This window comes from Vespula vulgaris, chromosome 1 (genome assembly GCF_905475345.1).
Source record: "Vespula vulgaris chromosome 1, iyVesVulg1.1, whole genome shotgun sequence".
Classification (NCBI taxonomy): Eukaryota; Metazoa; Arthropoda; class Insecta; order Hymenoptera; family Vespidae; genus Vespula; species Vespula vulgaris.
Window position 1 is genome coordinate 6,274,846 of NC_066586.1, and position 22,297 is coordinate 6,297,142.

The 22,297-nt window shown below is 27.1% G+C and overlaps 3 protein-coding genes across 12 annotated transcripts in view; 1 reads left to right on the forward strand and 2 right to left on the reverse strand.

Moving 5' to 3' along the window:
* Nucleotides 1–2,352, reverse strand: part of LOC127065320 (uncharacterized) — a 64,698-nt gene extending 62,346 nt beyond the window's left edge. The window contains exon 1 of one of the 2 annotated variants that reach the window (XM_050997503.1): nucleotides 1,099–2,352. In XM_050997503.1, the coding sequence (XP_050853460.1) occupies nucleotides 1,099–1,177 (79 nt within the window). In that variant the 5' untranslated portion in view covers nucleotides 1,178–2,352. The remainder of the gene's footprint in view (nucleotides 1–1,098) is intronic. The other variant, XM_050997495.1, reaches the window with a different exon arrangement.
* Nucleotides 2,353–3,496: 1,144 nt separating this feature from the next.
* Nucleotides 3,497–9,198, reverse strand: LOC127065279 (ATPase H(+)-transporting accessory protein 2). 5 transcript variants are annotated; one of them, XM_050997399.1, is made up of 10 exons: nucleotides 9,033–9,198; nucleotides 8,775–8,902; nucleotides 8,473–8,703; nucleotides 8,055–8,369; nucleotides 7,885–7,971; nucleotides 7,504–7,581; nucleotides 5,737–5,946; nucleotides 4,766–4,966; nucleotides 3,912–4,017; nucleotides 3,497–3,800 (listed from the first exon to the last, which is right to left on the reverse strand). In XM_050997399.1, exons 1-10 carry the CDS (start codon nucleotides 9,073–9,075, stop codon nucleotides 3,721–3,723), a joined length of 1,479 nt encoding a protein of 492 aa, XP_050853356.1. In that variant the 5' UTR covers nucleotides 9,076–9,198; the 3' UTR covers nucleotides 3,497–3,720. The 5 variants fall into 5 exon arrangements, with proteins under 5 accessions (XP_050853356.1, XP_050853348.1, XP_050853365.1 ...); XM_050997391.1 differs by having other exon boundaries at nucleotides 4,757–4,966; XM_050997408.1 differs by lacking the exon at nucleotides 7,504–7,581 and having other exon boundaries at nucleotides 4,757–4,966.
* Nucleotides 9,199–9,537: 339 nt separating this feature from the next.
* Nucleotides 9,538–22,266, forward strand: LOC127065243 (V-type proton ATPase 116 kDa subunit a 1). Of its 5 annotated transcripts, none has more exons than XM_050997326.1 (11): nucleotides 9,538–9,900; nucleotides 10,124–10,429; nucleotides 13,882–14,027; nucleotides 18,513–18,639; nucleotides 18,716–18,892; nucleotides 19,494–19,706; nucleotides 19,809–20,577; nucleotides 20,669–20,892; nucleotides 20,983–21,196; nucleotides 21,299–21,470; nucleotides 21,589–22,266. In XM_050997326.1, the coding sequence occupies exons 1-11, from the start codon at nucleotides 9,784–9,786 to the stop codon at nucleotides 21,689–21,691; spliced, it is 2,568 nt and encodes an 855-aa protein (XP_050853283.1). In that variant the 5' UTR covers nucleotides 9,538–9,783; the 3' UTR covers nucleotides 21,692–22,266. The 5 variants fall into 5 exon arrangements, with proteins under 5 accessions (XP_050853283.1, XP_050853293.1, XP_050853307.1 ...); XM_050997336.1 differs by having other exon boundaries at nucleotides 13,915–14,027; XM_050997350.1 differs by having other exon boundaries at nucleotides 13,942–14,027.
* The last annotated feature ends 31 nt before the right edge of the window (nucleotides 22,267–22,297 follow it).

Consider the following 22,297-nt stretch of genomic DNA (forward strand, 5'->3'; position numbering starts at 1 on the left):
TGTGGATTCTCATCTCTAATAATCCATAAAGCCCACCCTCTCTTAACAATAATCCGAGTAATTTTTTATGTAGTAACTTAATAATTTTCAATAATTTTAAAGTGAAATACGTAAAGAAAATTCATTTTTTTTAGAAAATTCATATTTCCCTTTAAAAGTAAAATAAAAAATTAATAACTACGACTTTTTAAAGAAATAAAAAACATCTGAATGATTTCTAAATTTATTATGCAATTATTAATTTTAAAAAGCGAGAAACGAGTGTGTAAAATGAAATTTGAACAAGTGAGAATCTGAAGAAAAATATGAATATTCAAGAAAAATAATTTTCTAAAGATTTAAAAAGCAATTATTACTTGGTGAAGTAAAAGGTGAACAAAAAAAAAAAAAGAGAGAGAGAGAGAAAGAAAAAAAAAGATCACAGCTGTTTTTACTTTACCATCTTAAAAGCCTAGAGACATAGCAAGAGATTCATGCAAAATTAAAAAGAGAATAACTCGATGAATATAATCAGTGATAATAATTAATTAAAAACTTATTTTCAGTAAATAATTAAGAAAAAGCGCTATTTAATTCACTTAAAGCCAACTTTCAAAAAAAAAAAAACTTCAAAAGTTTGAGCAACCTAGTAAGGCACACTAGTTATATAGTAGCTAGTTATACGTAAAAATAATTTTTAAGAACGAGATTAAAAAGAATTTACGTTAAAGAGGACATAATCGATTCATAAAAATGTCTCGCGGCTTTAAGTGCGCGCAATGTTTCGAATATTGCGCGCTCGAACAACTCTTAAAAAGTACCCGCGGAATTCTCGTTCAACTCTGAGAACGTTCGTATTAGAGGAAATACGACGAAGAAGCCGATCGGTTGCTCAAACTCGTTCGAAGCTAGAGCCTCGTTAAGAAAAAGAAATAGGACGGAGACAGAAAGACAGAAAGAGAAAGAGAGAAAGAAAGAAAGAAAGAAAGAGAGAGAGGGGGGGGCGAAGCGAAAGAGGGTTAGAAGGAGTAAGAGAGACAGAAAGAGAGAGAAAGAGTAGGGAGAAGTTAGAGGCTGAGAGCAAGTTTTACCTACTAGCCGAGTAGTAAACACACTCACCGATCCCTTCGACGACGTAACGATCCTTGGGGTTCATTTCCGCGATTTCCGTCACGCTTACGACGATCCTAACGCTCATCGTCCTTCTTTTTCTTCTTCTTCCTTTTCTCCCTCTCCTTCTTGTTCGTCGTTGACGAAACGACTGAACAGGACCGAATGGAACCGACCGGTTCGGTCCACGGTTATTCAGTCTTGCGAGCCGCTAACCTCCACACACCTCTTCTTCTTCTTCTTCTGCTTCTGCTTCCTCTTCTTCCTCTTCTTCTTCTTCTTCTTCTTCTTCTTCTTCTTCTTCTTCTTCTTCTTCTGCTTCTTCTTCTTCTTCTTCTTCTTTAAAAAATTAACACTCGACCAAACTCGATAGAAGAAAAAAGCGTTCGTTTGGTAAATAAATAACTTTCACTACCGTTTACTTCGTACTTCGAAAAAAATCGTATTACCTCAAAGACTAATGTTGCAAGATATTTTATTATATAAAGATTGTACGATTTTTTCTTTGTTTATCCTTCTTCACGATCCTCCGCGAAGCTGAGGTGCCTCGCAGATAAACTTCTACGTCGCGAACGTTTTCTCGTCGACGAATTCGCGTTACGCGGAAGAAGCAAAGGCATGGTCGATTTTTTGAGAAATTTCCGATCAAACTACGCGATCGTTCGTGTACGCCGAGATTTTCTCGATTTTCTTTTTACCGAACGTATGATAATATCCTTTCATTCCTGGACCGAAAGAAAAGAGGGAGAAGTATATATGTATATACGTATGTCTACGTAGACGGGGAAAGAGGTTTATTTCGTTTCAAGAACACTTCCCTCAGTCACCTTCGGCACGATATCGCGGTGAACTTGCTTTTTTGTATCGCCTTCCGTACCCGAGTCGAGGTCCTTCGATATTCTCGCGCTCGTAAGCGCGCACACCTCCTTCCTCTTCTTCTTTTTCTTCTTCTTCACAATCTTACACTTAACAAATATTTTCGTTCGATCGTTACGCTCATTACAAATTGAAAATTATGTTTTTTTTCCTCATTATGAAAGATAAAAGAAACCCTTCGAAATACCGTTAAGGATCGAAAACCATCATGTCTCTTTTTCTTCGATTCTTTTCGCTTTTTATTACACGCGTATACGACTTAACCTATGTACGTTACATATTACATATACGTATATACGTATATTTAAAACGGTTAGTAAAGTTAAAAGTCAAAAGAGCGCTGCACTCGCGCGCACTAAACTTACGTGTGTCGACTCAGACGTGCGACAGGTGTGTGTCAGCGGTTACGATCTACAGAAGAGAGAGACGTCTAGGAGCCGCCGGGAAGGGAGAGAGAGCGTGTATACAGTGCACAAGAGTGGGGGGAAAACGAAGGTAGCTCCGAGCACACCTGCGACTCGCGTGCGGGCCTTCGACCGGCTCTCCACGTTCGGATTCTGTTCTCCTTCCTTCTTCCCCTTCCCCTCCCCCTTCTCCTTCGCCATCTCACGACAAACGGAACAAGGAACAAACGTCACTCGACACACACTTCCGATTGCAATGCGGCTAATTATATTTGTCGGTTATTACTCAATTTTCTTTTTTACTTTTAGTTCGTTATTTTTATTTCGTTTTAGTACTTTATTTCGTTTAGTTCGTGGAAACAGATAAATGTCTCGTTGATTTAAATATCGAAAATCGAAATGATTATTTTGTTGCTACTAAACTGGCTTTGTAATTTTTAATGATATGGAATATATTTTATAAATAATCTAATCGTTTCCCTACGTTATTTCTCTCTGTTTATAAATATCAAGCAGTTTGTGAATGATTTACGTTCTTTGTTTTATTCTATTCTTCGACTGTATACTTTGTAAACAGTATACTCCTCGACTTATATTAGGTTATATATAGCGGATTTGTGATTATAAAAATTATATACATTTACTATAATTCTCTTTATGCAGTTGTAGATTTATAAGGATCTTTTCAAACGATCATATTTAATTTAATTTAACTCCAAAATAAACAAAATTAAAAAGTTATTTAAGCAGGATTGGATTTGATATTAGAATCGGTCAATGTTATTAGCCTTAAATATTACTTATTTGTTCTTTCTTATATATGTATTTATATTCATACACATTCAGCATTGTGTATCCTCAAAATAAGATAAATTTACATTTCAATTATTGTTTATATTCAATTACTATTACCATATATAAATTATATTTACTTAATAAACAATACTGTTATATAAAGTAATCTATTATCTTTAAATAATATTGGATTTACTCACATTTAATGTATGTACATAAGATGAATCGTTCAAATGGGAACATCTGAATGCTTAGTTGCTTATATATATTTCTCAGATGAATGATTTTTCAAAATTATAATGTAGAGATAAAAAAATTTTTTTTCAGAATTATTCCTTTCTCAAAATTTCGTTTATTTCTAAATAATATAAAACATTCACATGTATTCCCCTTTTAATGTTCCATCTAATATATTTGGAAATATATAAACATACAGATATTATTATTTACATCCTTCACATTTCAATTAAAACTTTTTCTTTCTAAAGAAAACAACCTTTATTATAACATTTAGCATATTTTATTTATAAATACCTACTTGCTTATGTATTCATGATTAATTATCCTTTTTCATACGATTTGATGTCATTCTGTATATAATAGAGTCACGACCTGGATCCATGTCCGCAATTGCAACTGTCATCAAACAAGTGTATGTGTATAGTATGTATGTTTTATATATATATATAAATATTATCTATTCTAATATATTTCTTATTTTTATTATTATTTATGTGTTATACATACTGCAAATAGCAAGAAGAGAGAATACGAAGACTACTCCAAACCATAAAAAGATATTAAATATAACTGGATAATTGTAAGTATAATGTTTAGCATGGTTCCATTCATCCTGAAACAAACAAAAATCAATGTTTTATACTTTCTCTTTAAACTGTGTAAAATACATTTTAAATAAATCAATAAATATGGATACATATATGTATATATATATATGCATACACATACACACATATATATATTTTATATCTATGAAGACTATCTTTTATAGAGCATACATATATCAAAGCATATTTTTCTTAAAATAAAATATAACTATATTTATATTAAAAACAATTTTTTTATACAAAGGATAAAATAAAACAGTAATCTATTAATTCTATTCTCTATTATTCTTATCTTTGTTTAATAACTATTCATAGTAATAATATTTTATCAAACCCGTTCGTTGATTGTTATAACATTGTCCCTATAGAATCATGCATTCAAGCAAATAATGTACAATATTGCAAACTTCATGCATAAATTACATAATAAAATAGCAAAGCCTATGTAAAACTATTGTAACAAATTTAATAGAATTTTTACATATAAGGCATTTACTAATCATATTTTATATATAAATGGATGGGTCTACTTAACGATTTTTTGCAACATGTATAAATAATTAATAAATAAAAAAGAAAGATGTGTATAACAATATTTTTATACTAAAAAGACTAAATATAAGTTGTATTTCTTAATTTGAACAAATGAAAATGTTTATATATGTCATATCATTTTTTTAACTGAAATACTAATTTTTTAAAGTTTGCAGGCACAAAATCGTAGAATGCATGTGTATGTGATACCTGTCTTACATTGTTTGTATTAACATTTATTTGATTTTCCATATTAGTTAAATCTTGATCAGACTTTTCAGTATTTCCACTATTAGTATTGACGTCATTATATTCAGTGGTGCTGCTGACATTAGTATTAATTTTGCTAGCACTATAAATATTAATATCTATATTTTCTCCTTCGTTTATATTTCTACTTTTGTCCTCTTGATCAGCTGGCTATAATACATGTTTTTTGCTAATATAAAATTCATGTAATTTAATCCAATGTTAGGAAAATCACAGTAGCTGTATATGGATAGTTGTTAATTTTAATGCAATTTGTGCTAAAATAACCATTCAATTCATAACCAAAAGTGTGTTACTGCAGTTAATCAGATTATGAGTATCTATTGTCATTTATGTTTTTTTGTCTGTGTATAAATATTGTTTATTATTGATATAAATTTGCAATGACAACTACTGTGAATATATACAGGATAGACTGACTAACTTTATGATCTTGACTATATTTATTTTACAACAATTGTATTTTTTTTATTTATAAACTTTAACTTTTATTCCTAAAATTTTTTAATAACAATAAAACTAGTAGAACTCAGAATCAAGATCAGAAAATTAGATAGTTCAATCCATATAATATTATAAAAATTGCCAAGCAATGCATAATGAATTTACAATAGCACAAAGCTGAGTTTAATTAATTAAATCAATTGTAGAAATTCAATGCAAATAATATATACAAAGCATTTGTTAATTCTATATTTTAGGGTCTATTTAACTACTTTGCAATGTGTATAGAAAATTAGTATCTATAAAAGAAAGATGTGTATAACAGCATTTTTATACTAAAAAAACTAAATATAATTATATTTTTTTAATTTGAGCAAGTGTAAACGTTTATGTCTTATGTCACCTTCTCTAAACTTAAATGCTAATTTTTTAAAGTTTGCAGGCACAAAATCATAGAATGCATGTGTATGTGATACCTGTCCTACACTTTTTGTGTTAGTATTTATCTTATTTTCCATTTTAGCTAAGTCTTGTTCAGACTTTTCAGTACTTCCACTATCAGCATTGGTGTTGCTATATTCAGTGGTACTGCTGACATCACTGTTGATTTCACTAGTACTATGAATATTAGTGTCTATGTTTTCTTCATCACTTATATTTCTGTTTTCTTCTTCTTGGTCAGCTTGCTATAATACATGTTGTTATTAAGCAAAACTAAATATAGAGTAGTAATTTAATCCAATTAGAAGAATCACAGTAGTTGTATATATTTAATTGTTAATTTCTGATGTGCTATTAATTATATAACTATAATAAACACAGGACTTCATTACTCCAACTAAACACAGATTGAAAAGTATCTGTTATTATTGATCTTGGTTTACCTATGTAGAAACATTATTTTGTTTTAATGTAAATTTTCAATAACAACTACTGTGAAAATACAGGATAGACTGGTTAACTTCATATCTTTGATTATATCTATTGTATATGCAGTATTTATACTCATGCTAATTATTATTCATTAGCAATAACTGTATATATAACAGAAATAATCAAAATCATAAAATTAGATAATTCATCCCGTATTGCACTACATAAATTGCTCATCAGAATTATTCATTGTACTCTTTTTTTTATATATAAAAAACTCTTGAAATAACAATTAGTCATATATTAATAATTATAATATATATATATATATATATATATATATATATATATATTTGAAAGTGTAATATAAAAAATCTATAATTTCCACTTTTAAAATAAATATTATTTAATCAAAGAATATATTTAAGCAAACTGTACCATCTACATTTATCTTAATATAAACTGTAAGAGAAAGAGAGAGAGAAAGAGAGAAAATATATTATAAATGTTTATAATTTTAAAATATAAAGTACAAGATCTTTCATAATTATTATATATTCGTTATTTTTTTAAAATATTTAATTTTTAATTTAGATTAATAATAGAGTAAAAATTGAACTTGTACAAAATATATACAAAAATAATTTGGGTTAACTATCAAAAAAGTATAGTTGCTATAAAGTTTATTAGTATAGACCCTGCTTTTTTACAATAATTTTACATAAAGATGTAATAAATTTTGATAAATCACTTTATTCCGTAATTTATTACAATTGCAAATAACCAATATAACAGAAATTTCAATAAATTATTTCCAAAGAAATAGTATAAAAAAAATAAAAACTTTATTATCAGAAAAATATTGGCACAGAACAAATTTATTAATTATATGAACTCCGTTAAAGTCTTTTTATATTTGTTAATTTATCAATAATTGTTTGGTTGTACAATTTTTATTTTGGTTATGTTATATTATTTTCAATTTGCATAAGTTATAAAACAAAGTAATTTATCATAATTTTATCGATCTTCATGTAAAATTATTGCAAAAAAAAAACAAAATGTATAATACCTTTTGTAGGCAATGTATAAATTGTTTATCATTTTTTGTTTGTATTTGAAGGTGAAAGAGAGTACGTGATATGGTTAAGTCACACATGCACGCACACATACATCCGCATGTATGTTGTATTTGTGTGTAATGCTCAATCAAATCATTTAATAACGTCTGGTATCTTTCATTAATTATAATGTTGTGAAGATTATATCGTATAATTCAATCACATGTTAAATGAAATCATGCATAAGACTATATCTAATTAGATTTTCCCATTTTTGATAAAATATTTCATGCAACAATTTAATGATACCTTGTTAATAATGTTATTACTATTAAACTCTGTATTACTGGATTCCACCATGGATACTATGTTTTTATGCCTATCATCCTATAAAAGACATATTCATTAATCAAGTATAATGGAAATAATTTGTTAACCCTTATAGTTCATTGCTTTTAACTTTTATCCAAATTGCTTGAGTGCAATTAAACATTGCCGGATTTAAATGTAGCTTGTCCTAATTTTATTTCATTATGTTCCTTATACATGTATACATAGTAATAATGGCTATTTTAAGCATTTGTTATAAATATCTTATTCTTAAATATTTCGTTTGTACCTCTCATACATAATCGTACATAACATATTATAATAGTTTGTAGATTATATTTTATAAGAGAAAAGACTAACCTGTGCTTCTCTACGTTGCCTACTAGAAGAAATGGAACGAGTATGGCGTACTAAACTTGCATCATTTGTGAATGCTGTGATTACAACCTACATCAGAAAGAAATTTTTAATTTAAATTCTATAAAAAAAAAAAGTAGAAATTTTGTATCAATCATAATTATTCTACAAACCTTGTTATCATAAGCTTTCATAAATGCCTCACTAATAACATTAAAAGCATTATTCAAGAGAAGAAGAGCTTCCTTAGCAGCTGTTGAGTTGTTCCCATGTAAATCAAATACAGGACGTAATCCTGAGACTACCAACCAGTAAACATCTGGTTTGTCATCTGCTTTGATCGCTGTAGGTACTTTCTTTGCAATCGCACGAAGTAATTGTATCTCTTCAAGGAATTTTCTGTCTTCCTCATTTGTTAAACGCAGTGCTTTTAAAGATGACTCATCTATTGGAACTGGTTTCAATTCGCCAAGTGCAGATTGTCCAAGCTATATTATTGTAAATATTAAAAAAAAAAAAGCATAATATTTAATCTAACTGTGCTGTAATTATTAATATATCTTAAATCTTCAATTTTAATTAATAACCTACAGCATCAAGACCATCTCCTAGATAAATTCTGACTAATGTATTATCATTATCTCTTTCTGCAAGTCGCCCACTAATTGCTTGCCATGTTGTTTCTTCGATTTCATCATCATTTAATTGAAATTTTTTTCCATTTGGTACATCTAATGTATCAACTCCTTCTACCGCAATACTAACGATTGCTTCTGGTAATGAAAATGGATCGGTGATAGAGATACCTTGCCAAGTTTCTCTCTACAATAATAACCATTAAAATATATAAAATAAAATAACATTTGTAACAATGATTAAACTAGAAAAATTACTTGTTTAACGGTGTAACCCAAGCAAGCTGCAAAAACTTCTTTCAATAAACTTTGCTCGATCTTTTCATCTCCATGAAAAGATACACTATCTGGACTGTGAAGTACAACAAATTCACCATTGGCATAAACTGCAATTCGAAAAAAGTTATAAAAGAAAATAATTACTTTTACACATTTATATATATATTCTAAATATTGTAAGTATCGATTTTTGATTATTAATATCACACCGTATTAATATTCAGTCATTACACTCACCTCCAGCCAAGGTGAATACAAAACAGATAAATAAATTCAACATCTTTTCTTTTAATATTTTTGTTCAAATAAAACGATGTAGCAGACACTCCCCCGACATTCAGATCGATTCTTACTGTATGATCATATGACACATATTAGAAAGCGTAGGAAGCGACTTCTATACTATCATTGAACATCTAATATACGAAAAAATGATACACGATGAGTACTATATTACCAACGAATGATAAAACTATATTTAAAATTTACATTTAAAATATATATAAAAGAGAGTTGTACAAATATAAATATATACAAGAAAAGATTCATTGATATTTACCTTTTTATTTAAAACTAAGGAGAAGAAGAAAAGTAAATAAATAAAGACGTAGAAATCATAAACGTGTAGCTATGTTTTTGTCGATTATATATACATCAATATTATCGATTTGAAAAAAGTAATTCGGGAAACTGCCGCTACACATTAAGCGCTGTATGATCATTGGGTGTGAACTTGTCGCAAGTGTGGCACGTTTAGAACTCGTGACTCTCGGTCTATAGTTGTGTAAAATAGTTCAAATCTCGTGATGTCACGATATTGATCGTTGCTATCTCGGATTCGTGTTATATATCGTGTTTTTCACTTTGACTCACGATATTATCTTCGAATCTCGTTGAGTTCGCATCGTGGAGTCCTCTTCTTTCTTACGAACGCGGAACTTACCTAAAACGATTTTTCATTCCAATAGTAAATTCTCCATCTTCTAAGATGGGTTCGCTTTTTCGAAGTGAAGAAATGACCTTGTGTCAACTCTTCTTACAAAGCGAAGCTGCCTACGCTTGTGTCTCCGAACTCGGCGAACTTGGCCTTGTCCAATTTCGAGATGTAAGTTTTTCATTATCTTTCTACGAATATCTTTTTATATCGATGTTACATCTATTTCAAATGTAACATATATAGATGTCTTACGAACTTGTTACATTCCAATGTACTTTCTTTCTATTTACAGAAATATATAAATTATAATAAAATTTGTTACTTTGTCTTTCTCTCTCTTTTTTCTCTTTCTCTTTTTTTCTCTCTTTCTCTAATCTATATTTTAATATAGCTTAACCCAGATGTTAACGCATTTCAACGAAAATTCGTTAACGAAGTACGTCGTTGCGATGAAATGGAACGAAAATTACGATATCTTGAGAAGGAAATCAAAAAAGATGGAATACCAATGCTTGATACTGGTGAGAATCCTGAAGCTCCACAACCTCGTGAAATGATTGATTTAGAAGCTACATTTGAAAAGTTGGAAAATGAACTGCGAGAAGTCAATCAAAATGCTGAAGCTCTGAAACGTAACTTCTTAGAATTGACTGAGCTAAAGCACATATTAAGAAAAACTCAAGTCTTCTTTGATGAGGTAAGATTTATTTAACCATTTTGTTTATGCCATTAACATATAATCGTGTGTGTGATGATGCTATATTTTTATAAATGCAATTGGAAATTGGGAGCCTAATCATTGAAAATATTAAAATTATATTTGCGTGTTTGTCACTGATGTGATAATTATTTGGATTTTCTTATTTCTGATCCAATAAAAAATATAGTTCAATAAAAGTAGTATCATAAGAATTTTTTACTTTACATTTTTATGATTTCATATAAAAATGTAAAGTTTTGTTATATGAAACATTATTGGATAACAAATAAGAGTATTTTAAATTATAAAGCTGACATGTTATGTTTGGTAATTTTGTGTGGGTGATATATTGAAAATGGGTGCCTCAATTGTTAACTATACCGTATTGTATTGTCATTGTTTTTGTCATTGTATCATATTTTGGAGATATGGATAGGAATAAAAACAATACCTATTAAAATGATAAAAAAATTCTATAGAAACTGATTAATGATACAGACAAATTATTTATCTTTTAATATTTAAATAAATTTATAACATTGATAATAATATTAATAATAATTATGATATGAAAGATATATATATATAAATAATAATATAACTTTTAATAATAATAATAATCATCATGACAATAATAATGACGATATTAATTATATTTTATATAAATTTTACAATAAAATTTAGTGTTAACAAAAGAACAATCTTTTATTTGGTAAAAGATATGATTAGAAAAAGTGAATATTTTATAGTTGAAAAAAAATTCATATTGGGGATGGAATTAAATGATATATAAATATTTACAGATTTTGTAAACATAACATAAAGAAATGCACATGAAAAACAAAATCTGGATGTAAATTCAAACTAACATTTTGTCTATTTCTACTCTCTTTTCTTATCTTTCTTTTTCTCTTTCCATATATAAATATACATATTTTAGAAATTTTGTTCTTTCTATCTTTTCTAAAACTTTTCTAAAACTGAAATTATTATTATTATTATATAAAAAAAAAGAAGTATAATGGATATAAATGAAATTTAATCTTTATATTTTATTATATAAAAGTTTTGCTTGTTATTGCATTGGTAATTTTTCAGTGTTAAATATATGTTTTTTCTTGTTTTTTTTTTTTTTCTTTATTTTATTTATTCCATTTTATTTTATTTATTTATTTTTTTTTATCTTTTAAATCAATATTTAAGGCGTGTAAAAAATGCTTTGAACTTTGCAGATATTTATCTTTTTGCACTATTCAGTAAACTAATTTTTATGTGTGGATTAATTTCTTTAATGAAGTATTTAAATAGAAACTTCAATTTATAATTTCTTGAAAGCAAATCTAATGAGCAAATCTGTGAATATGGGTATGAGAACAATTATGATGCATGTAAAATTTTTAAATAATGTAATAGTTACACGATGCAAGTACATATTTATAAAAGCTTAACAAGTTTAATTTAAAGCCAATATATATGTATATGTATATATATATATATATATATATATATATATATATATATATATCATTTTATCAATTGAGAATATTAAAGATTGTACTAACGTTAATAATAATTTAAAAAATCGAATCTTCTTCGTATTATAATGTTTTCGTTTTGTGTTACTAATAATACTATTGAGTGATTTTAGGACATGTAATGTGTTACTATTGCCAACTAACCAAGTTGCAGAATCGCAAAAGACACATGTCACTTATTATGCCCTACTTCCCAAAGTTCCTATATAATTATTGTTTTCTTTCCTGAGTATAGTTAAAAATTATTAAAAAAATTCATTATTTTAAAAGATGTATATGTCTAATGCAGACATATGAATAGATATGATTTTATCTACATGCATCAATAACATTTTGCATTTATATATATTCTATATATATTGTACATTTACATGTAAGAGAATTATTAATTGAAAAAATACATTTATATCAATGCACATTTATGTGCTAAGAATTAATTCAAGATGCATAATCAATTTGATTGCATAATCAATGATTTGGAATTAAAATATTCTTTTTGTTAATGTCTCAATTTGTAATTGTACTTATGTTGTGTAATTTCATTATCTTAGTATGTGCACATACTTGTTCAAGTAATATAATGTAGCTGTAGAATATATGTTGCATACAAATTTATATTCACAGTACTAAATAAATCTTTATTTAACATAACAATTCAATCATCACATAAAAATGTTACTAAACGTGTTAATGTCACCTGACAAGGTGTTTTGATCTTTTCCTTTTTATAGTCATCCCTGCCCTTTCTCTCTCTTTTTCTCTTATTCTTTTTCCATTTAATTATTTTATGCTTCCATAATCATATTGCTGCTTCTAATAGTGATCATAAAATTTTACATTATATCGAACAAAGTTCTCTTTACCATTGATAGTGCATTCTTAAAAAAAAAAAAAATTAATTATATAATAAATAATTTAATTCATAGTAAACCAATATCTTAAATAATTCGTATGTTATATTTGTTTGCAATGTACCAGTATAGTTTTCATATTATACAATAGCAATAATTTACTGCATGGAAGTTGATATGTTAATAGGATAATTAATAGAAAAAAATTGTTAATATATTGCATATGCAATATCTCATGAATGCTTATCATGTGATATGTCTGTGATTTTGTCTGTGAAAAAAAAATATTGCATGAATATTATATATTGTAAGTATTGTATAATGCAAGTTCTATGCATGTTATAATTTTAATAATTATAACATTAAAATATATTTTCATAAGTTTTTAAGTTATTCATATTATGTACATTTTTAATTTTTTATTTTCTTCATTGTCAAAATCTTTTAAAGTTCATACAATATTGTATACATAGTTTATGAGTATTCTATACGATCGTATATTTGAAAATATTAATATAAATACATAACTATATCTAATTAATTTTATTTTTGTATTTTAAAATATTAACTTCCAGTAGAAATTAATTATATAGTACATATATATATATACATATATATATATATATATATATATATATATATATATATATATAATATTTAATAACCTTCCTTTAAATTAAAATCTTTACTTTTCCTTTGGCTTTCTAAACAATTTGCATAAATATAAAAACATACTATTTTTTTTATAGTATATGTATTTACAGTTAACAAATTATACACAAATCATAATCTGTATGCATTATATTTAATATGTGTATAGCATGTATCTAGATGCTTTATGAATTTTCTTAAATTTACAAATAGAGACAATCTGCAATTGTTCTTGATGCGTGATACATAACTGTGATTATTTTGTGTAATAGATTAATATCTGTTGCACTATACCAATATATAAAAATTGAAAAATATTTTTTGATCTGTATAATAAAATTGACAATGAAGAGTTCTAATAATGAGGGGTGAGTTCAGTTCTCATGAAACAAAATAAACGACTGGGAAATAGGGCAAGAGAGGGGTGACATGTGTCTGTTGCCAGGCTGAGAATGGAGGTGTCGTATCGCAGATGGCAGATCCAAGTCGTGAGGAAGAGCAAGTCACTCTCTTGGGTGAAGAGGGCCTCCGCGCCGGCGGCCAGGCTCTCAAGCTCGGGTAATCAATTGTGACGTACTTCTGAATAATGCAGAGTGTAGTAATTCATAGTTTTAAAGCTTTCTTTACATTTTTTATCACACACCATACATACAAAATACATTTCTTTCATTTCAATTAAAAGTGACATATAGTAATTATTTTTTTTTTGTCAATCTACAAATATAAATCCTTTTATAATTACTTACATTATAATTTTCGTTTCGTAATATTCATTTTATTTTATTTTTTTATACTTAAGATCAAAAAAGTTTATCAATATTTAAAAAAAATAAGTACTGATATTTTTAATAATATTTCCAAAAAGAATAAAGCCAAATTTGTTCATTGAAATTATATATGTAATATACACTTATTTTCAATTGAAATATCTACATACAATTAAAGTTTTAATAATATCTATTAAATATTAAAAGAGTTAAACATCTTCATAATTCATTTTTTATTTATAAGAATAAACTGGTGTAATAGTTCATGTTTAGTAGAATTTCTGCACTCTGTATTTAAAGTTTTAGTGACCGAGAATCATTTTATGTATATTATGCATGTCTTATAAATTTTGTATTAAAACACTTCACTAATTGCACTGATTGCACTGTAAATTTTAATGGTACTCGGTCACTATGTTTTAATGTTAGGAATACAATTAAATCAAAATCGTAAAAGTCTTATTATAATGGGATTATTCAGGACTGCGTGATTGTTATGTTTCTTTAGCAACAAGGGATAAGATTTGATAATGTAACTGATAAGCTGAAGAATTTATGAAGCTTTTGTTACATATGCAAATAATAAGCTGCATACACAGAATTAGTTATAAGTAGAGGGCACGATACGTCAGTGTGTTCTGTGGTTACAGCACCTGTACACTGCGGCAGACACCATAGGAGCACACTATAGGAGCCCCCTCAGGCAAGCTGTTATCAACCGTTATTTGCGTTTGCAAAACTGTTTTGCTCAATGTCTGCCTGTAGTTCTCCAATATCCCACTGCAATAAGAAAGAGCATTCATGTTATAATTACCAAAGCAAGTTTATTGATGCAATTATGATAATAATATATAAAAATTTCAGAATCAATATTTTCACAAAATATCGTATAGTATAGCGGTAACATCATATTTCATCTATTTTAATTACTTGTTAATATTATTGTTCAGCAGGTGTGCGTACGTGTGTGCGCATAATTTTACTCGCATATAGTATTATTTAATTAAATATAAGCAAAATAAAACTTTATGCTTTGGTAATGTTATATGCTCTTTAAAAACAAATGCAATTGTTTGCTTCATTTAACAATATTATGTATACTTCCAAATTTATAATAATGATGACGTGCTAATTTCCTACAGATTGTGTGTCATAAAATTATTTAGCAATGTTTGTTAAAGTTCATACTGTATAACAGTTGATACAGTTTGACTGATCACCTGTAAACTATATATTATACTCAAACAGAAATCTTCAAACTGTATCGAATATTTTTAATTAGAATTGAATAATTAATAGATAAAATAGTCAAGTATAACACAGATTTCATTGACTTAAACTCATCTTGTTACTTAATGTAAAAAGAAATCACATATCATAATATATTTATAATGTAAATAACGTGAATGATGATGGTGTGGCCATGGGTATGTATGATATATTTTCTTTAACATATAGCATTTGTGTGGGGCATGTCTTTCTTTTTTAATATTGCATGCATTGATCTTTATCAATGATATATTTGAAATAATAGAAAAAATCAAATTTGAACTAGAAAATTGTTTAATTGCTTCTTGAAAAAATAAAAACCTTCTCTAAAGATAAAAATCAATGCATTTATAAATTTGCTTTGCTTCAGCTATCCATTATTTATTTATTTTTTTTTTTCTTTCTTTTTTTAAGTGTCTTATCAAGTAAGTTTTATTATTTTTTTCTTTTCATGTTTTATAAATAGGAAAAAAATTGTTTCCCTATACATTTATATATATTTAAATTTTTTTAAATATAAACGAGTAGTATACATATATATATATATGTGTGTGTATATATATGTATGTATGTATATATATATAAATAAATATATATATATATACTATACACACACACACGCACAGAGACACACTATATTTTTATTTAAAAATATAGAAATAGAGAGAGGTATATTCTAAAAAAATATATACATATATCTAGTTTAATATTTGCAAAACCTTTCTTAATTTAACAATATCTTTGCATAAATCTCTGCATATATTATCCAAACTAAAACTATAGTAAAATAATTGCTTTCAGGTTTTTACAGATCATTCATTAAATAAGAATTGCCATGTTTCACTGACATACTCTTTTGTAAGGCATGTATAAAAAAATATGGGTTTGAATAGTTCTCAAGTAATGCAGCATTACTAATTTGGCAATTCATATTTATACTAAAATTATAACGAAATAGAAATATCTTTACACGATCCAAAAGTACCTACTATTATTTAATATTTTCTATCGTACGTAATATTTATAACTCTGATATATATATAAAAAAACAAAAATCCAAAGATGATCCAAAATGATGTAAACCATAAATTATACTCAAACAGATACCTTCAAACTATATCAAATAGATTTAATTAGAATTAAATGATTAATAAAAAAAAAGTAGTGAAATATAACAGATTAAAAACAGAATAATAGAAAATTGTAATTTTGTATCGTTAAAGATATTTTAATGAAATCTATACGCGAAGGTCAGACACCTATGCAACACTACAAAATGGCATTGAAGCATTGTGGTCATGTCTAGTGTGTTAATGTGGTTGTGTCTTGTCTGTTGTATCGTCAGCAAGAGCACGCAGGCTTGAACCCCACCGAGTCCATGACACGTGCGTTGATTAGTGACGATAATGTCGCCCGCCAGTCCGCTCTTGGTCCTGTCCAACTGGGGTACGTACTCCAAAACTAGTTATTCCTTCCCTTAAATCTATATTCACTGCTTTTAATAAAATATATCTTACTAACTTACCATTAACAGGTATTGCATATTGCACTTTTAATTTTTTTCTGAGATCTATAACATCTTGGATTATTATTAGAAAAGTATATTTTATTGATAATAGTTGTATATATGTTTTAGGTATTAAAAAAAAAAAAAAAAAATCAGTTGAATTATTTTTATATTAAGTGAGAATTTAACATAAAGATTAACTTTTTTTTTTTTTATACATTTTTATATTTTTTAAATAGATTTGGTTTAAATTCCCCAATAAAAAAAAAACAGTTTTCTATGAAATTTATAGATCCTCTACTGAAGATGAATCTCTTAAATGAAATATAAAAGAAAATGTAAGTGCAGCATTTTTTTAATTGTTTAGTTGTTAACATGTTGATTGGTATTTTATGGCATGATCATTTAACAGATCAATATTCAATCACTACAATGAGTTTTATTTATTATATTAATCTGATATTTTCACTGTATGCAGCAGTAGTAGAATGTTGATTTCTTCCATCTTTACAGAATGTTGATAGTTATCATTTGATTGAAGTATTTAATCGAAAATTGTAACGTGTGTAAGATTAATCGTACATATCGTATACATACACACACACATATATATATATACACAAACATATATAATAACATTGATCGCGTAATGTATTTAATATCTCATATAAATATATTTTAATCATTTTATTCTATATATTTCATTAATTCAATGATTATATAACGCGCATTTAATCAAATTTGTTAATGCTATGAATACCTGTATGTACATATACTTACACATAAACAAATTTTAAACAGTATCAAAGCCCCTGGGAATGGTTGCACCGGTATTCTTGTAAGTTTTTTGATAACTACATATATGCATTGTTACCTTCGTACAAAGTAACACTTTTGGAGTGACCATATGCTGTTTAAGATATTCTGCTGTGTTATCGAAAGTTTCCTTTTTAATTAGGATTGTACATGATTAAATAAATAATTTAAGAATAGGTATGTGAATAACCATGGCTGCAGAAATCATCATTCAATGAAACTTCTAAAATAAATATAGAAGTCAAGGTTCTTTCTTTTTTGCATTAATATATCCACATGTGAATAAACAAAAATAAGATTATTTATCTATTGTCTTCATTTATGTTACAAACTTTATATATAAATCGATACAGATTGAAAATTATATGACATCAACGTTGTTGGTGCGTACTGTTAATTTCAACTATGAAGCTTACATTAAATAATGTTGCAACATGTTGTTTTTTATAAATATATCTTTTTTTTTCTTTCTTAATCTTTTTTTTTATAATGTATATAATTACGTATACATTACAAGCAACTTGGATAATTCAATATATAGCTCTGATTCCGTACGTTATAGTTTTAATTAGCGTCAGATATACTTACATAAAAGTAAATAAGAATTAACTTTAGGATTATTATATTAAAATCAAAAAAAAAATTTCTTTTAAATTAATATTAATTTTCATATGTATTTCATAGTTTCGTTGCTGGAGTTATACTACGTGAACGCATTCCTGCATTCGAACGCATGCTATGGCGTGCATGTCGTGGAAATGTATTTTTACGTCAAGCTGAAATTGAAACACCCTTGGAAGACCCTTCAACGGTACGTAATAAAAATAGATAACTTTTGTGTAGACTAATATTAAATTTTATTTCTCTTGATTTTTTTTTTTTTGTAGGGAGACCAAGTCTTTAAATCGGTGTTTATTATATTCTTCCAAGGTGATCAATTAAAGACACGAGTTAAGAAAATTTGCGAAGGTTTTAGGGCAACTTTGTATCCATGTCCTGAAGCACCAGCAGATCGACGGGAAATGGCTATGGGAGTAATGACACGTATTGAAGATTTAAATACGGTAAATATTTATAATACGAGAGCGACATATTAGATAAAACATTGGATAAATTTTTTAATATATAAATACATTTTTAAAAAGAAGGATTATTTATAACGTTCCAGACAAAAGTTGTTTATTTTCTCACACAACTTTTGTTTCAAACTTTTTTTTCGATAATGCGTTGTTTTCAAGATATTTAAAAAACTTATTCTGTATATATAATCCAAGAAAGGATATATATAAATATACAGAGTGTCCTATATTAAATGGAAGATATTTTAGAGATGTTTTTACCTCTAAAAATTCGGCTAAAATGCGATGACGCTAAGTCCATTTAACGAAAGACTTATTGCGATATGAAATACTTATAGTTCGAAAATAAAGTTAAATAGGATATACGTTTACATAAATTTTTTTTTTCATCGTGTTGATGCGTTGGTCACCTCTAAAATATTTCTTATTTGTTCTCGGACATTTTTTGTGTATATATATATATATATATAAACAAATAAAAATATTCAAATAAAAAATATATTATATAAATATCATTTATATATATATATTTTTTTATTTAATTTTTACCTATTCGTATTTCTAAAAGATAAGAAAATCTTTATAGGTACTTGGTCAAACTCAAGATCATCGTCATCGTGTCTTGGTAGCTGCAGCGAAAAATATCAAAAATTGGTTTGTCAAAGTTCGGAAAATAAAAGCAATTTATCATACATTAAATTTATTCAATTTAGATGTTACTCAGAAATGTTTGATAGCGGAATGTTGGGTACCTGTATTAGATATCGAGACGATTCAACTTGCCTTACGTCGTGGAACGGTAACATTATTTTTCTATTATATTTATTATGACATTTATTTAAATGTATCATTTATTAAAATATATCATATTATAATTTATATAAGAAAATATATTTTATAGGAACGTAGCGGTAGTTCTGTATCTCCTATTCTAAATCGTATGGAAACATTCGAAGATCCGCCGACTTACAATCGTACAAATAAATTTACTAAAGGTTTTCAAGCTTTAATTGATGCATATGGAGTTGCATCTTACAGAGAAATGAATCCTGCACCATATACGATAATTACTTTCCCATTTTTATTCGCTGTCATGTTTGGTGATCTCGGACATGGATTGATCATGTTTCTATTTGGTGGATGGATGGTGCTAAAGGAGAAACCATTAGCAGCTAAAAAATCTGACAATGAAATATGGAATATCTTTTTTGGTGGCAGATACATTGTTTTCTTAATGGGATTATTTTCGATGTACACAGGATTTATATACAACGACGTATTTTCTAAATCTTTAAATATTTTCGGATCACATTGGAATATCACTTATAATTTCACGACCGTTCACTCGAATAGAGCTTTACAATTAAATCCAAATACAACGGAATACGAACAGAATCCTTACCCAATTGGTCTGGATCCTGTATGGCAATTAGCCGAAAATAAAATTATATTTTTAAATTCCTATAAAATGAAGATTTCAATAATCTTTGGTGTATTACATATGTTGTTTGGTGTTATTGTTGGACTATGGAATCATTTGTACTTCAAAAAGAGGATAAATATTACTTGCGAATTTATTCCTCAGATTATATTTTTAATAGTACTTTTCTTGTACATGGTTGTACTCATGTTTATTAAATGGATAAAATATCATGCAACCTTATCATCAGGTAATCTTATTAACAAATAATTATAAATACATAAATCTTTCTCTTTTTTATATTTATATACAGAAACATTATTGGACTATTATTTTTGTAGAAATTCGTCCTAGTCCTTATTGCGCACCATCAGTATTAATAACATTTATCAACATGGTACTCTTCAATAAACCTGTACAATTAAAAGGTTGTGACAAATGGATGTATGCCGGTCAAGATGGATTCCAGAAATTTTTAGTCGTCGTAGCTGTCATTTGCATTCCATGGATGTTATTAGCTAAGCCAATTACATTAATGCGTAATGCAAAGAAACAACATTATCAAGTATGTATACATAATTATTATAATACAATGTTATATTTAAAGTATTTAATATATTTTAATATTACCAATTTGTCGTTACACTTAATGCAGTTAAATAATCATGGTGCCGAAAATGGTGACGTAGATGGTAGTGTTGGTGCGGTGCAACCAACAGGAGGTGTTCAAGGTAATCATAAAGAAGAACAAGAAGATATGACTGAAGTATTTATACACCAAGGCATTCATACTATCGAATATGTACTTGGTAGCGTCTCCCATACTGCATCATATTTACGTTTGTGGGCTTTATCTCTTGCTCATGCACGTAAGTAGGGATACAAATATTTTCTTTTAGTTTTTATAAAGAATATATATATATATATAGTACATGTATATATATATATATATAAACATAAATTTTTAATAGAACTCTCAGAAGTATTATGGGCTATGGTAATGAGGAATGGATTGACCTGGGAAGGTTGGGTTGGTGGTATTATCCTTTGGATAATATTCGCATTTTGGGCTGTTTTGACTGTTGGTATTTTAGTTCTGATGGAAGGACTTTCAGCTTTCTTACATACTCTTCGTCTCCATTGGTAAGACAATATAATTATTAGAGAGAAATAAATATAAATATATTTTTTATGACTTTCTACTTAGAAATTATAAAAAAATGTTTGAAGAAAATATTGTATATTATTTCTTTCTATACAGGGTGGAATTTCAAAGCAAGTTTTACGCTGGTTTGGGTTATAGTTTCCAACCATTTTCGTTTGAAATTATATTAGATGCCGCTCAATCGACTGCCGAGGATTAAGGGCATTAATTGAAATAATTAAAACGTTATAAATGACATAGAAAACAAACGTCTATATTTCCAGACTATAAAGCAATATATAAAAGAAACTTGTAATGTAATCATTGTTTCGAATAATTTCAGTTTTAAGTGTTTATCATTGAAGGTGTATTTTATTAACGTATGTTTTAGCAAAAAGTACGATAATAATATTGAATACAAAAATTAAAAAAAAAGAAACATTTTACAGTAGATTGTAAAACTATTTATAGATATAGACAGGAAACATCATTAGTATGTCAATAATATCTCTCTTATCATAGATGTATGAGTTAGTTATCATGGAATCAATGAATCTAAAACGTGCTGTTGTACAAATACTTGTTATATATATATAACACATAATTTAAAAGTTAATTAAAAAAATTCTCTATAACAAAAAGCATGCAATTAATACACAGTTCGTTATAATTTAATCTTAAAATAGATTATACTTTTAATGAAAAATTCGCCAATGTATATTATATTTAACTTTCAAAAGAATGTATGTAATGTGCTATAATTAATAGGCTACAAAATACATATTTCACGGCATATTTCTTTGATATATTACCTTCCATTGAACAT